This window comes from Lutjanus erythropterus, chromosome 18 (genome assembly GCF_056507025.1).
Source record: "Lutjanus erythropterus isolate fLutEry1 chromosome 18, fLutEry1.hap2, whole genome shotgun sequence".
NCBI lineage: Eukaryota > Metazoa > Chordata > Actinopteri > Lutjaniformes > Lutjanidae > Lutjanus > Lutjanus erythropterus.
The window spans coordinates 35,208,350-35,225,200 of NC_139334.1; the positions used below are offsets into that span (position 1 = coordinate 35,208,350).

Consider the following 16,851-nt stretch of genomic DNA (forward strand, 5'->3'; position numbering starts at 1 on the left):
CCTTCATTACAACCACTCTGGAAAGCACCAAACAAAACACTGCAGCAATATTGAATGACATATGCTGGATGGATGTCATGACAAAAATATACCACTACAGTCCCCCCTTTGGGACTGAGAAGTCCCACACTAAGATTCCCCAACACAGACAGCTGTCAGACCACATCAACAGTAAATAATACAAATATATGGAGTATAAGTACAAATCAATAAAATCAGTAGTGAAAACTTCAAAAGATAATAATAAGTAAAGTTACATTAGATATAACTCAGGCTTAAGGCCGTACCATATTGCAGAATGTGCTGTTTTCATGTGACAAACTAGTTGTCTTTACCTGGTTAAAATGGAGATATAACATCAGCAAGCATATCACACTTAATCAGTCATTTACAATGATTACCCAACTGATCTTCCCTGGAATAAAATTGAGATTGATCAGTAAATAAGTACCTTTGGAATCAAATGTTAGATAATCAAGTTAAATCAAAACAACCATCAAAATAGCTAGCAACCCTTGATTAACAATGTTATAGTCTGTGAAAAATTTCATTGAGGTGAACACATAATTAAAATAGATAAGTAAATTTGATCACAAACTTCTTAAATCAAACATCTCTCACATGTTGGTGCTGCTTGTGGGGGTCTCCCCCTTAAAGATTTTTTTATAGAAGATTTTCTGAACTGTTTTCTACCTTAACCTCCCCAATAAGGGTTAGTCTTGGTGTAAAGTAATTGGTGAATTTCTTACGAAATCCAGCATTTTATGATGCCTAGCCAGATTAAACGCTGACCACGTTGCTAATGGCAATTTACCTGCCTCAATCATCATTCATTACTGTAAAAACAGTTACTCTTCTTCATATTCATATCCAGTGCTGAGCGCTGTGGAGAGACGTCTGGCTTTTTGAGACTACATGCCGTAAGGCTCTGCGTAGAGTCTACGTACAACTATAAATCAGCCCTAGGCAGGGTACTCCAGATGTTCCTCTTCCCATCAACACTTTCCTGCTCTTTCTGGAGTGTACCCAGCCCACATGTGTTATGTAATCCCTCCGACCAGTTCTGCATCCACCCACTTGGATATGCCCAAAAACCAACAAAGGGAGGCGTCCCAGAGGCTTTCTAATCAGATGCCCGAACTGCCTCAGCTGGCTCCTTTTGATACGAATGAGCAGCAGTTCTACTCCAAGCTCCCTCCGGATATCTGAGCTTTTCATCCTATCTCTGTCTGAGATAGAAGTCTGAGCCCAGACACTCTACTGAGGGAACTCATTGTGACTTATTGTATCCGTGATCTCATTCTTTCAGTCACTACCCAAAGCTGATGACCAAAGGTGAGGGTTGGAACGTAGATCAACTGGTAAATCAAAAGCTTTGCCTTCAGGCCCAGCTCCCTTTTCTCCATGACAGTCCGGTACAATGCCTACAGTAACACCAGCAAACCTCGCATTACTGCTAACGCCGCACCAATCCACCTGTCGTTCTTGACCCCGAGACACTTGGGGCAGCAACTCACTCCACACCCAGAGGGAGAAATCCACTGTCTTCCAGCAGAGAACCATGGCCTCAGACTTGGAGGCTCTCTTCAGTTTAACCTAAACTAGCTTCCTGTAATCCTTCAAACATCCAAACCACTCAAACTAAAAACCTTTTTTTCAATTCAGCGGTTGTCTGTCTTCACCCACACCTCTGCAGCCTTGTATCTCCACTGTAAACTGAAACATCGCTGTGTGTCTGAAGTGCATAAACACGCTTCACTAATATGATCCTTATTTCCCGTGTGGTGACACTGTACAGAGACCAGACACAGCTTCAGTCTGGACTTAATGACTACAGCACAGGAAGAGACGCATCGCAATTATTGAGCTGCACATTCACTTTGAAGCCTTGTTCAGCTGTACAAATTAAATGAGAAGCAATCCTCTGCAGAAAAGAATCACTTGTTTTCACATAATCCAACATGTGCTTAATGCATGAATTTGTTTTATACCAGCAAAACACAGAACACAATTATTCTTTATCTCATATAAAATAGTAGGAGGTGCTGTTTAATAGTGTTTTCCTATAGTTTTTGGATGACAATGCTATTTTTTCTTGTTTTAATATTATTTTCTGACCTGTTTGTACTCTCGCTACCTTCAAATAGGGTTGTTTTTACTGTGTTCACAAGAGGAGCTCATATGAACGCTCCTCTCTTGTGGTATCCATGAGTTCATTACTGGAAATTGTCTGAAAGCGCAGAGCTCATGAGTTGTGTTCATGACTTCCCAGGAGTTCCATCTGAAGGCAGCAACTGTTAAACCGGTCAATTTTGGTTTTGTATGAATGACAACAACAGTCATCAGCTGTTAACTGACTGGTTGAAGAGGGACATTTAATTGTTTATTACTCATTCTTGAGAATTGGGACAAAATCACATTCTTTTCAATTATGCTGTAAAATATATTTTAAAAGATTGAACTCTTGGCTATTAAACCTTGTAACAGGCCAACCTAGTGATTACACTTTTTATTAAATGTCAGCTCCCTCAGATGGAAAATCTGACAGAGTTGATGTCTTGCAAAATTGACAAAATGTGACATTTTTTCATTTCACAGCAGTCATAGTGAGCAGCCATTTTATTTTATCAAAATACACATTTTAAAACCATAATTCTCATTTAGCTTTGATTTAGAAGGACTACAGAGTTGACATGTTATGGTTGAGACACATCTGATAGAAATATTATTGAATGAATTTGTCTAAAAATAGCAGTATTCCTGCCTTTTTTAAAACCAGGAAGTGAGACAATGGTCCTTAGGGTATAGCTAATCCTTTATATGCCTGATTAAATCATGTTTTTATAAAAATGTGGGACACAACTTTAAAGGGCCAACAGTTTAATTTAAAAAGAATTAAAACAAAGATGATTATGATGATTAGCACATTTTTGTACTTATGTTATCGGTAGGTTTTGTTTTGTTTTTTGTTTTTTAAATGCATTTTGAATGTTTGAAGTTGTGAATTCTTGCCAGACAAGAGTTTTCTGGCACAGAGCAAGTTTTGAAACTAAAAAAGTATAAGCAAATCAAGACATTTCATAAATTACATATATATCTAATGAATGAATCCTTAAAAAAGACATTTTCATCAAAAAAATTGGAGTGTTGATATTAGTCATTTTTAAGCTTTTCTTTTGGTAAGACATGAGTTGTCCCAGTTCTGTTTCCTGTTATAATAAGGTAAATGGTAAGTGGTTAAAACAGTTTCTTGGTATAACATGAAAAACATCTTTATTATAGCAATAAACTTTCCATGTTATAACATGATACTGCTTGTTTTTCTTTTTTTTCTTGGTGTGACAGAAATACACTGCCACATGAAACTAATATCATTTTGGTGCTAATATTGCAAATTTAATACGATACGAGGAAATGATGAAAGGTTTAGAAAGATGCCCACCAAGACCTCAACATCATTTCAACGTTGTGTTTTGGGTTAAATCTGGTTGGCCCACTGTGGCCTTTATTTAGCCCAGAAATAAACGTTGAAAATTGAGCCATGCTTAGCCCATTTGATTTGGTCCAAATGTAGTCCAAAAGTAGACATTGGAAATTTTGGCTGTGATTAGTCCATCCTGTTTGGTTCAAATGCAGCCCAAAAATAGATGTTGAATTTTGTGCTGTATTCGGTCAGTTTGTTTTGGTTGGAATGCAGCCCAAAGATAGATGTTGAAGTTTGCACTGTGATCAGTCCATCAGATTCTGTTCATTTAGTCCAGTTTTGTTGGATGTGGAAATCTGTCTTGGACTGAATCCAGCTCTAATCACACTGCAGAAAGTAGGATGAGTCACTGAAAAGAGTAAATGTGAAAATGCTTGCATGTAATTGTGTTTTTGCCTGGTGGTGTGTATTTCTACTTTTTCATTCCCTCTCTCTCTCTCAGTGTGTGTGTTTGTGTTTGAGAGAGAGAGAGAGAGAGAGAGAGAGAGAGAGAGAGAGAGAGAGAGAGAGAGAGAGAGAGAGGTGGGCGGGCTCTGGATCAGCTCCATCCCACCTCGGAAATACCAACCAGGTACTGCAGCTCCTTCCTCCTCCTCCTCCTGTTCCCTCCACTCGTCTCTCGGAGCTCCATCGCTGCTCCGCGGCGCAGTGACGGAACAAACCCGCAGTAGCAGCAGCGATGTCCGGACACAGAGCGTGAGAGCGTCCCGTTCTCTCAGCCTGCGGAGCGGCTTGCATGGCTCCCGGTCGGCCGGCCGGACAATAGACAACCCGCCTGCCCGCTGCAGCAGCAGGAGCAGCAGCTTCTCCTCCTCCACCACCACCTCCTCCTCCTCCTCCACCCGGGGGAGCTTTCAGAGCGCTCCTGCCCGGAGTCCCTGCAGGACTCTCCGCGTCTCCAGATGGCTGGACACGAGTGGGAAGACTGGTTCGAGCGGGAGGAATTTATCGGACAGATCAGCGACATGCGAGTGCAGAACCTGCAAGGTAAGAACATCAAAGCGGGTTCTAAAGAGATTATTAGTGCTGTTAGAGAACACTGAGCTGGAGGATCGCGGTGTGTGAGTGGCCTGGCCACGCATGCAGCGCACTGCCTCCACACACACTGAGTGTGTGCTCTGCTCAGAGACTTCAGGAGGGTTTGCTTTCACATTTTGGGAACTTTGGACAGACTCCCAAACTTTACAGATGGAGCTCAAACAGATTCACATTCTGCCAGAGTCTGAACTATATAACTGTGGTCATTACAGAGGACCTCGCGCACAATAATCTATCAATAATCACAGCTGGACTGATATGCGGAGGTATTGAACACAAGAAGTACCACAATTTCATACCAGAATGACCATAAGTGATCTTTTTCACTCTATTATCTCTCATGATAAATACCAGACTAAGAGATTAATGCATTTATTCTGTCTCTCCTGTGTTGTTTATCTTTTTAAAAATGAAGTAACACAAAAATGTAAGTTTTGTCAAATGTATTTATATATTTATCAATATGCATGGTACACAGTGTAGTAAACTGTAATGACTGCATATATTCACAGCAGTATTTTTCTGTAGGATAATAACCATCAGTGATCTGAATCAAATTTTACATTCATCTAGAATTATTCAGAGTGAGAAACAGTTCAACATATTTCATAAGATTATAAACATGTTATTTTAACACTAATAATAAATGTCACCTAGAACAAAAATAATCACAGCTTAGGGAAATGACAAACATAAAAATAAAACCAACCATTGTAAACATTGCTGTTTGTAATATGTAAGAGTACTTTGTTTCAGAAGTTGAGAGCTTTAATACAAAAATTCAGTAAGTTATAGGTGCTGAGACAAAAAGTGTTACAGCCGTCCCTGGTCTCTCCTACTTTGTTTTTAATTGAGTCTATTTAATTAATTATTTGTACTTTAATGTCGGGAAATTGGAAATCGAGATCATTTGTGAAGTTTTATTGACAGAGACAGTGATAGTTGCTAAGCAACCTAGATGCATCTCCAACTGTGCAAAAAGTAATCATATAACCATGGTGATTTCTGTGTGCTTAGTATGACCACCTGTGGATGAAATAGGTCAAAATGATAACATTTTCTTTGCCTTTGTGTAATTTAATTTTAAAAAACTATATTAAATGAAAATACAAACACTTGTTGGAAAGGTCAGGTAGCAGCAGCGTTGTATTTTTTAATTCAACAGTTATTGCACATATAAATTCGGTCAAAATGATCTCCTCGGCTGTTCTAGTGTTAATTCATCTAGTGCAGGTTGTGTGTGCAGAGCAAAGCGTGTGAATAGTGTCTTTGGTCCGTGGAAATAAATTTGTGAGCACTACTGCAGAGGAAATGATCAGTCGTATCATTGATGACTGACCGGCAGAAAATGAGCCTCATGGTCTCTGGCTTCTCGTCTCCTCCCTGACATCATTAATTCAGAAAGATCCTCATCACATGCGTCACGTATCAGCCTGTCAGCTTTAAAAGCTTTATTCATACATGCTCTTGTTCTTTATATTTAACAGATTATGAGGGTAAGGATACTTTATTGTCATCCAGAACATGTTAAGAACAGATTTATAAGGTAGATGGAGGTCGACATGCCCCCAGTTTGGAGAAGCAGCAGAAGTACTGGTGGAGGAAGATAAGTAATGTACTGCTGTGGGCCGCGCCAATACATTTTGAATTGGTATTCATATTCTACAAACCTCAGCTTTAATTCTCTCTGCATTTTAACCATATTTACAGCAGCTACTAGCTAACAGAAAGCTAACATTGTGCCACCTGTTGTCAGAGCCGTGTAGAAAGACAGTCATGTTAGAACCGAGCTTCAGTACTCAGCCTTATAAGACAAATACCACTCTCCTTGTAGCAACCAGACTCCATGGATGAAATCTATAATTTTATCTCACAGACCACAGGAGGTGGTTTATTGCTGCCTCAATTGGTTAGTTTGTTTTTGTGTGACTTTGGTGTTTTAATGGGTTAGTCCAGATTCACCAAAGTCACACCAGAACATTTGTGAGCTAACCAGCTAGCAGGGGTAACTAATTACCAATACTAAAAATTACTATAATTAAGTAGTTTTTTTTTTGGGCTACTCTTATGAGTAGATTTTTAAGTCTGTACTTTTACTTACACTTAAGTATGCATTGCACAGTGTAATCTACTTAGTCACTTTCAAAATTATAGTTGAGTACAATTTGAAAAAATATCCAAACCTTTCTGCATTTTAGTAGCTAATCAGGCGATCTGATTAGGGATGTCCCAATACAACTTTTTCACTTCTGATACGATACCGATATTGCAGCCTTGAGTACTGGCCGATACCATTATCGGTCCGACACAATATCAGCACGAATCATACATACTTTTATTACTTATTTTGTAGTGTAGGAATGTTAGAAAAGGCTTGATCAAGTGACGTTACTCAAACAGAGAACAATAGTCAGCAACCAGAGTCACCTGAGATTTTAGATGCAGTCCGATAAAATCCAATACTCATTTTTTGGCTGATATCAGACTGATATCCGATATCAATGTCGGATCGGGACACCCCTAGATCCTGATCACAAATTGGCCAATGAAAACCACGAGATAGAGATGAAACACAAGATAAATATAGCAGCAGCACAGGTTTGGACTGAGGATGTTAATGATCCTTAACTAATTAAAAATGTACTCATGGATATTAAACGAGTTGTCATAGCAGCAGTTGCACCTCATTTCACATTGTTTTGCTGGCGGAGCCATTTGTTGAACAAGGAAACTGAAACTTCGACTTAAAAGAAAAAAATTACAAAAAAAAAACAAAAAAACAAACAAACAAAGAAAGCGTTTTCAACTATCAGTTCAGGAAAATGCACAAAATTTGCAACCCTAGTTTGGAGAGGAAACTGAGAGCATGAGCAGAACAGAGCAGGAGTTTGGAGTAATTCACACTGAAGATTTGGAGAAACAGAACTCCCTATTGATAGTGTATTAAACACCAGTGGTTAAAACGTAGCTAATACTCTGAGTAGTTTTTGAGATGAATACTTTGTACTTTTACTTCAGTATTTTTCTAACACCAGTACGTTTACTAGTACATGAGTACAGATTTTTTAGCACTCTCTCCAGCTCTGTCAGCTAGTTGTTGGTGATCAGTGATGAGCTCCTCCTTGCTGTATAGCTGCACCACACTCTGGTCTATTTTCTGCTCCTGTGGGTGTAGACACTGTTCTCTCTGCCTCCTCTCCAGTGGGTTTGAACGTTGAAGGAAGCCCAAGTTGCTGCTGCTGATAGCTTGACTTACACAAGTACCCTGATGTTCACTTGTGATGTTGTTGATGAGATCAGTCAAGAGACATGAAATCCCACTGCAGTCGCTGGACGTCTCTGGGAAGACGCCACATTGTTTCCCTTTACTCAGTTATTCACACAATCAAGAGCCAAAAACAGCAAAATGAACCTTGAAAAGGCAGTTTTTCAGAAATAGATCTTGCTCAGGTGTTATCACATTCTTCACTCTTTCTCAACAACGTTCCGTTTTGTGTTACAGGGAGTTTTTTTTTATATTTCATTTCAAAATGGGAAATGGATCTGAAATTGAAAGTTTAATTATTTATTGTTTTATGTAGAAAGACGTGACTCAAAATGCACCATTGATAGATAAGTTGGAAGCTGTTTTGTGTCAGATGTGTTGTTGCACACACTGCAGAACACACTGGAATACTAACAACTTAAATAATGAGCATCAAGTTTGAGATTTGACTCTCTGTGCTGAACTGAAGTGAACCTGTGAATCATGTGGGAAAATCTAATATACTGTTAGTGTTGCCGGTTTGCCAAACAGGGCTTTCCAAAGATTAGAGGAGCGGACTAACAATAATTGCTCTTTAAAGTGGAAGTAATTGATTTAATGAGTGTGTAAGAATGAAAGCTTTGTTCAGCTCTAACCCAGTTCATCCCAAAGCCTGCAACAGGCAGCAGCTAGACTGACACATGCAAAAAATCACTTCAGATTATATATAGCTGCACAATACTAGAGGAACAGTGTAACAGAGAACTGACATGGAGTATTAAATACAAACCTGCTAATCAGTGATCACAATAAAGACTCGGAATCAAAATCACACTAAATTTGACATGTAGTCTTATAAAGTAGATATGGCTAATAGGGCTGAATGGGTTTGAAAAACTATCTAATTGCAGATATTTTGACTGATATTGTTATCACGAGATGATTTATGCTTTTGAAGGAATGCTAATTTTTGCATCATTATTCTCATTTTCATTTAAAACATCACTATGGTGTGGTTTTTGCAAGGATCTGTACCAAACAAAGATGTTTTCTTATGTCTGTAAAACAGACATTTCTGCAGCACGATATTTAATTTTGAAGTTCAACATACATTTTGCATATAACACATATTGTGCCTCCTGCAATTTGAAAAGTGCTGTAAGCCCTGTTGTGATTTTGATAAAATTTTATTAATTGTTCGTTAAATAACCTATTTACACATCTAGCGGACACAGAGTAACGTTATCATTAATTTGCAGTAGGAGAGTCACAATTCCAATATAGTAGTTGAAAAGTGATCGAATTGAGCTTTCAGTTTTTAGAATCAAATCCAAAGGTATAATCTGAAATTCTCCCAGTATTTTTTTTCTCTCCACCCCTACCTTTTTCTTTTTAAAGAAGGATTTGTCAGTGATGGTGAGGTGGTCTGTTGATCTTTATAAATAAGACTTAATAGTCATAGTCAATAGTCAACAATGGCATAAATGTCAGTGCAAAATTAAAAAAAAAAGTTTAAATTGGAACCCTAATTCATATGGAATGAGGGATTTGGAGAACCTTGACACCCCTCAAGTTTCTGTCCACCTGATGAATCTGAGTCTTTAGAATCTTTAGCTCTGGTTTGGTCTCAACCAACTCTTGAGAAAATGATGTTGCTCTAAAGCTGCTAAATGCTTCACTGTCCTCAGCTCTTTGGTGCAGGTAGTCCACAGTCAGAGCTTTTCAGTGAAAACAGCTGGCTGCTGCTGCTGGAGACCAAACTGATGAGTACAGTGAGACTGAAACTAATATGGTGGATCTGCTGACGTGAAACATAATGGTCAGGTAAAAGAAGATAAAACGCTCTGGAGAGCTCAGAGAAACTGCAGAGTTTGGTGATTTGTCTCTGCAGCAGCCCGTTCATAACATGTCATTTCTGCTGCTAGGAGCCTCTCACATCAAAACAATAACTAAAGAATTAGATGACATTGTGAAGTAGAGTGGGATCATGGGAGTTGTTGTCTTCATTTTTAAACAACCACCATTGTGGATGTAAATCCACTGGATGTGACACAGACTGTGTTTGAACTTGGTTTTAAACATTTGGGACAGTGTCAGTAGGCCTACACAACTCAACCAAATATATACCATGGGTCTTTTTTAGACATTTTAATGCAGAAATGTTACATTTTATATAGTTAAGTATTAAACAAGTATTAATATCAGTATTTATCAAAATTTTGAAATGGGAGGTTTTAAAGCTCATGTCAGACTTACAGAATAATGATAGGTTAAATGCTAAAATATATTATAAAAGAGGCACAAGTAAAGTTTTAAAGCCAGAAAAGTAACTAAGAAATGTCAGTTATCTAGCATTCTCTCTCTAAACGTTGCTAACATTAGCTAAAATTAGCCTCCTTGAGCTACGGGTCATACCAGACCAAGTAAAGCTGGAGTTACTTTCTGTGTCTGCAAGTGTACGAGCATCTGCTAGAGTCCATATAATGTAAACTTTTATCAGCAGAAGTACATGATCTACTATGCATCTGTGGTGTCCACAGCTGTCTGCATATGTCTGTTTGGGAGTATAATCCAGGCTTTAAACAGTAGCAGCGAAAAACCTGAGCTGAGCAGAGGTGTGTTTTAATACAATACATACAACCTTTTATTTGTAAAATAAAAAAGATTCTTTCAAAATACACATAGTCTCACTTCAAAAAAGCTACTCCAACCTCAGATGGAGGATCAGAGTGATGCCTCTCATCACTGTAACTGCACATGTAGGTGATGAAGGTTTATTCACCTCGATGGTCTTGAAACTTGATAGTCACTGGATGAAGATGGATAAAGTGGTCCACCCCCCCGATGCCAACACCAACACAGAAGTGGATTACAGTGAACAGTGTATTTTATTACACCTGGTGAGCAACTGTTGCCCTGGAAACACAAAACTGTGAGTTGTGACAGTCTCAGCTCAGCAGTCGGAGACAAAACATGGAAGATAAAAATGTGATGGAATGTGCCGCTAATAACTAATAATATTTAAGATATTTTTGTCATAAATTTGTGTAATGATTCAGACAAAAGAGTGTCTTAAGAGGCCGTTTTTCTGTCTAAGAGCAGGATTAGAGAGAACTGAGAAATCAGAATTTGTCCAAATGATTGGATAATCCTGGGTTATTAAAACGTGGGTCTTTTTTGTATTTTCTGTTCTTCCTTGGAGCACAAATAACACCGAACACACCGCACTGCTCAGGTTTTGTGCGTCATTGTTTACACTCCAAAAGGGTTCTTCCTGAAGGAGTGGTGTTCTACCCAGAACCATTTGCTTCTGGAGAACCCTTTTTTGAAGACAGGGTTTGTCAAGGGCTCTTTGTAAGACTGAGGGTTCCATAAAGAACTTAAGTTTTCATCTGAAGAACTCTTCTTAGAAGAAAAAGTTCTTCATGGAACTCTTTCATCTGGGGTTCATCAAGGGTTTTTTGTACCATAATGTAAAGGGTTCTCAGTAGAACCCCCTGGGTGGGTCCTACATAAAACCCTTGATCTATAAAAGGTTCTCGTTCAGACCCCCTGAGTGTGTTCTAGGTAAAACTCTTAGAATGTAACAAGGTTCTCTGTAGAACCCCCTAAGAGTGTTGTAGACAAAATGCTTGGAATACAAAAACATTCTAGATAAATCCTTGGAATATGAAAAGGTTTTTGGAAGAACCCCATTAATGTTCTCTAGATAAAATCCTTATAATATTAAAAAGGTTCTAAGTAGAACCCCCTCAGTGTGTTTTAGACTCTAGATAAAGCCCTTGGAATATGAAAAGATTCTTGGTAGAACCCCTTGAGTGTGTTCTAGATAAAACCCTTAGAGAATAAAAAGGTTCTCAGTAGAACCTCCTTAGTGTGTTTTAGATAAAACCACTGGGATATAAAAAGGTTCTTTGTAGAATCCTCTCGGTAGGTTTCTGTTGGCACTTTTAGAAGGTTCCATACAAAATCTCCAAAGAGGGTTTTGATTAGAACCTTATAGGGAGTTCTGGGTGGAACCTTGCACAGATGGATCCCTTTCAGAGAGTTCTACCTAGAACACAACATAAGGGGATATTACTTGACCCAAGTGGAACTTGGCTCTAATGGAAACCAAAAAGGGTTCTCCTTGGGGACAAGTGAAAGAACCTTTATGGTTCCAGTTAGCACCTTTAGTGGACTTGCATTTTTGCACAGGATATGTTGGAGTGTTCAGAGGCAGTATGAGCGAGTGTGTCAGGCCAAGCCCAGAAGAATGTGATAAACTCACAGCAGCACCACAACCTGTGCCGTCTCTGCAGGAGTGTGAGCACTAATGAGTAGGTTGCAAATCCTCAGTCGCTGCATGTTAGCTGCACGAGGCCTCCAGCTCTGCACGTTCCCTCCTGCTTCTAAACTGAGCTTCTCCTGTGAAACCTGACTTTCTCCAGCCTCTTGAAAAGATGCAGAAGTCCAGCGCTTCCGTCCATATTGTGTGTGACGCTCGCGGATGAGCCGGAGCCGTCTGATGAGTGGCTGCATGAGAGCTGGAAGAGCAGCTAGCGCTTTAAAACAATGGCCTGGAGCCGGTTACATAACACATGATGAGACGAGGAGAGAGAGAGAGAGAGAGAGAGAGAGAGAGAGAGAGAGGGAGGCAGCTCCCTCTGCATTACAGCGCTGGAGTCCCTGAGCTGCATGGTCCCACATCACACATCCCACACACACACACACACACACACACACACACACACACACACACTGCCTCCCACCTCATTGGGATGCAGGTTTCTCTCTCTGTGTACAGTTAGCATTTCTGGTGTGAGCTCATGCACTTTGCTGGTGCTGTGTTCTGCCAGTTCATACAGCAGTTATATCATGGCATAAAACTGTAGGGGAGAACTGGAGAATGTGTATTATTTTTAGATGGCGCTGATGATGTCATCAGGGTTATCTTGGCTTAGGTTTGGCTACTTCAAATGTTAAACAGAAAGCCTGCATTTCAAATGTGCATGTACAGTTTGACAGACTTAAGCTGGTATTGTGAGCTACTCTTCATATCTGTGAGTATGTGAGGGTCCGCAAGGGTCCATGTGATGTAAATTTCATCATCAGACGGTGTACACATAGGCTCCATGCAGAAATCTGCTTTATTTTTGTCCCAAGACTGTTCCACCTTGTTCTGCCCTTCTGTGCTGTGTTTGGCTGTTACTACTGTGTTGTGATTGGCTAGTTCTTGTTACCTTGACAGTGTGTCCATGTGATTTCCAGACAGCCTTTTTGATGTTGTGAAAGGGTCTGTTTTAACTACAAACCATGACTTTTTCACAACCTACCCAAGTCTAACTAGTTACACTGAACATCCACATGCCTCCAAATTCTTGTTACACTATTCTGCAACAAGCTAGCCTATATGAGCTGTGTAAGTGTGGTAGAGATGTGTGTGATCAGTGATTTTTGGCAAAAATAACCAGTGAGTTGGAAAAATCATTCTGATCTCAAAAATAAAAGTAAGGTTGTATGTAGGCTGTGTCAGAATAAATTAGCCACTTGACTGGAGCAATGTGTAACCACATTTAATACAGGCTAGTGGACACTAACCTGCAAGGAGAGCAGGTTGATGTTGCTGTTAGCAGTGTTAACTTTACCTGCACTGTGTAGCAGCTAACATTAGCAGCCTGCTAGTGCTAGAAGTGCTAGTTTGAGCTTTTTCAGACAATGTTTATCAATTAATTACCTGAATTTTGGCTGTTTTCTGACTACGTCTTTTAGAATAGTTGATTAGTCTAAATTAAAATTTCTAGGATCTACCATCTTTTCTTAAGCTTGCTTTATTCTCATGTACTAAAGGTCAGGATAGCTCATCCTCAGCTGCTTCAAATTTGACAGTCCTCATCTGGGCTTTCTGGCATAATACCAACTGGCTTGTGTGCCCTTTATAAAGTCAACCTTCACAGAAACATGAAATCTATGAGGAAGAAAAGATGGAGATGGAAAATGAATCAAGAATCCCTTTAAAAGTAAACTAGATAGAAGAGGATCTGACCAGAATAGAGCAGGATAAACATAAGACCTTGCAGGACCTGATTGTGTTTTGGCCGTTCCTAAGCTACAACTTCTCCTACTTGTTTGAAGGTAACAGAAAAACGGTGCCAACACAAAGTTTCTATTTAAAGAACGTTCTGCCTCAAAATATGGGACAGAACACTTCTAATCTTTGCGAGTGACAGGTGTTCATTTCTGATAACAACATGGTTCATGCTGTACTTGACCCTTTGAAAAACAGGGAACATAGTGTATATCATCCAGTGCATATTCAGGGGTTTTCCTGATCCCAGCTCCTGCCCTCTGTCTTATAATGTTTGTGAGAAAAAATAATCCCCAACAAGCTGTCTTTGCAAAATAACCCATAAGGCAGAGGGATTACTGTACTTTTTGTTAGTATTGCATTATCCTGCTCACACAATGAGCACTTGCTAGCTCTCAAAATAGAAGTGTTTATTTGTATTTTGGGGCAGTATGCTTTCTAAACTTGGTGTTTTGGTACTATAATATGTTTCACCCTCTTACTGTAAAAGCTGTGATTTAGGATCAAAAGCAAGTGGCCTTCACAGTGGCTGACATCTTGACAAAATGCGACAAATACAGAAGACAACAAAAGTGGAGTACCAGGCTTCCAGTCTTTATGCTCAGCTATGCTAACTGCAGCTACTCTAGCTCCACACTTAACACACAAATATGACGTAAGCCGTTTCCACATAACTATCCCACAAACTTGAAGCAAATTTTTTGCAATGTTGCAAAAAGAAAATAAAAAAGGAAACATGAATTTGGTGGGTCCATCAACTGTTTAGGAGTTAAACTATGCAAAACGTAGTTTCGTCAGAAGTTGGCGGGACAGGCTACAAGGAGACAAGGAAACAAAAACAGTTCACCAGTCACCAAAAAGACCTCAAAAAAGAAGAAGAAATAAAACAAAAACAAAAAGGAGAGATGTCTTTAGGATTTTTGGCAAGTTGAAATGATTATATTTCATGGGACTCTCATGGGATAGTCAACACAGACAGTGGAAACATCTGCTTCTTCTTCTTCTTCTTCTTCTTCTTTCGTCAACCTTTTTTAAGTGATGCTTCAAAATGTGCATAAAAATACTTGATGGAAACTTGTCAGGTCTGGAAGGGAACCCCAGAGCTGTGAACGATCTCGCGAAAGTGATCGATCTTTGTCCCTAAACCTCCCCAGATCTTAACCACAGTGTTGTCATATTATAAAACATGAAACGTTTGTACAAGAAAAAGTGCACACAAATTTCATAAGTGTTTTGCAAATCAAGGGTTACCTTTGAGACTACGTTTGTGTATTGACAAGAATCTGGTGATTATGATATGAATCACAACACAGGGGTTAAGATTCAGTGTATTGTGATACTGTAAGCAAGGTGATATATTTCATCTTTTTAGCCTTATTTTTTAGTTTAAAAAATCATTTTTTTATGCAGTCAGAACAGTGAAGATCGATAGCAACACTGCCATCTAGCCATCAGGGGTATGAATATAATATAACGATACAGTGTTTGGAATCGCAATACTTAAGTGAATCAGTATTTTTTTTACAACCCTATTTTGACCTGGAAACATGGCTACTGATACCCCTTTCCTCATGTCATTCGCAGGAAGAAAAAAAATTAAGCATATTTCCCAAAATATTGGAGAAAATGTGGGAGGTATTCCTTAAAGGATGGAATGGATACATATTCATAATGGACATTGTAGATACCTCTCCGGCCAAAAGTCACTTGCAAAGTTGACACTGATAGATTGTCTGTGTGTAGGCTGTGAGTGTTGGTATCTCTTGCTCTCTGAGACTGTGGGAATGTGTGTGCAGCCACCGTGTGTCAGTGTGTACATGTCCAGTCCTGCGCCGGAGAGCAGTCATGTCTGTGTCTATCCTGAGAGGACGATGTGCAAAGGATTCCCCACAAAGCAGCCGTGCCGGAGAGCAAACTGCGGCGTGTCGAGGAGAGTTCAGACAAGCCAAACAAAGAGGCTGCTCCCACTGCGCTCTGTTGACTCTCCGCTGTCTGACCGAGACTGTCTGCAAACAGCAGTGACAGCACAGCCTCTGCTGCTCACACTGGGCTCAGTGTGGCGTTCTTGACTGTGTGCCCAGTCCCCCTACATCCAGGAACGGGGCTGGATGGCACGGAGCCCCAGCCTTCACAAACTCTGCTGTGAGTTTTCTGGAAGTTAGAGGGGGTGGTGACAACAAAGGTCCCTTCTCTTATTGTCTTACTGAATTGTCTCCTCGAGTCGTTGCTGCGGCGAATTTTTTATAAATAGTTTCATATGTCCGCTTGATTCACAGGAATAAGCTTTCTCTGCACAAACCCTCAGGATGATATTTACTGGAGAACAGCAGAATTTGTGATGAGGCAGCACATGTTGCACATGCACCATGGCAGGAGACTGTGTTATGCAAATTAAATAGGATTTTACATGCTCCTACATTTCTTTCAAATACAGCACTGTGGGCGGATGCTGGTGCTGCAGCTCCAGTTTCAGAGCTGTTTTCTGATAATTAAAGAAACTCCCAAGTGGCCCAGTAAGGGAGGTGTTGGTCTTAACATGTGTTAGTCCTAATGAGGCCATCATTTTCCCTTTTCAGTATAACTCTAATAGGACTGCAACTACAATTATTTTCATCATCAGTTAATGTATTGATTATTTTCTCGATTAATCGATAAGTAGTTTCGTCCATAAAATGTCAGGACATGGTGAAAAATGTTGATCACTATCCAAACTGATGTCCCCAAGTGTCTTGTTTTGTCCAAAACACAGAGATATTCAGTTTAATTTCAGAGAAGAGTAAAGAAACCAGAAAAAAACATAACCCTGTCCCTGATAACAGTCATGTCACTCATGCTTATCACATATATTTATGATGTTAGCGAGGTAGCTAGCAAGCTGTAATTTGACAGTACAGTAAGTGGAAGCAGTATCAGAGGTACAAAGCCTTGTTTTGATCTGCTCACAAATATATTACGCTGTTAACACAACACTTCCTGTATCCATTTCAAATTAAAAGGCCCCAAGAATTTCAGTGGACA

General features: G+C 39.6%; 1 protein-coding gene across 2 annotated transcripts in view; it reads left to right on the plus strand.

Moving 5' to 3' along the window:
- Positions 1–4,091: 4,091 nt before the first annotated feature.
- clmna (calmin a) overlaps positions 4,092–16,851 on the plus strand; it is a 62,259-nt gene continuing 49,499 nt past the window's right edge. For both annotated transcript variants that reach the window (XM_084742492.1, XM_084742491.1), the window contains exon 1: positions 4,092–4,471. In XM_084742492.1, the coding sequence (XP_084598618.1) occupies positions 4,387–4,471 (85 nt within the window). In that variant the 5' untranslated portion in view covers positions 4,092–4,386. The remainder of the gene's footprint in view (positions 4,472–16,851) is intronic.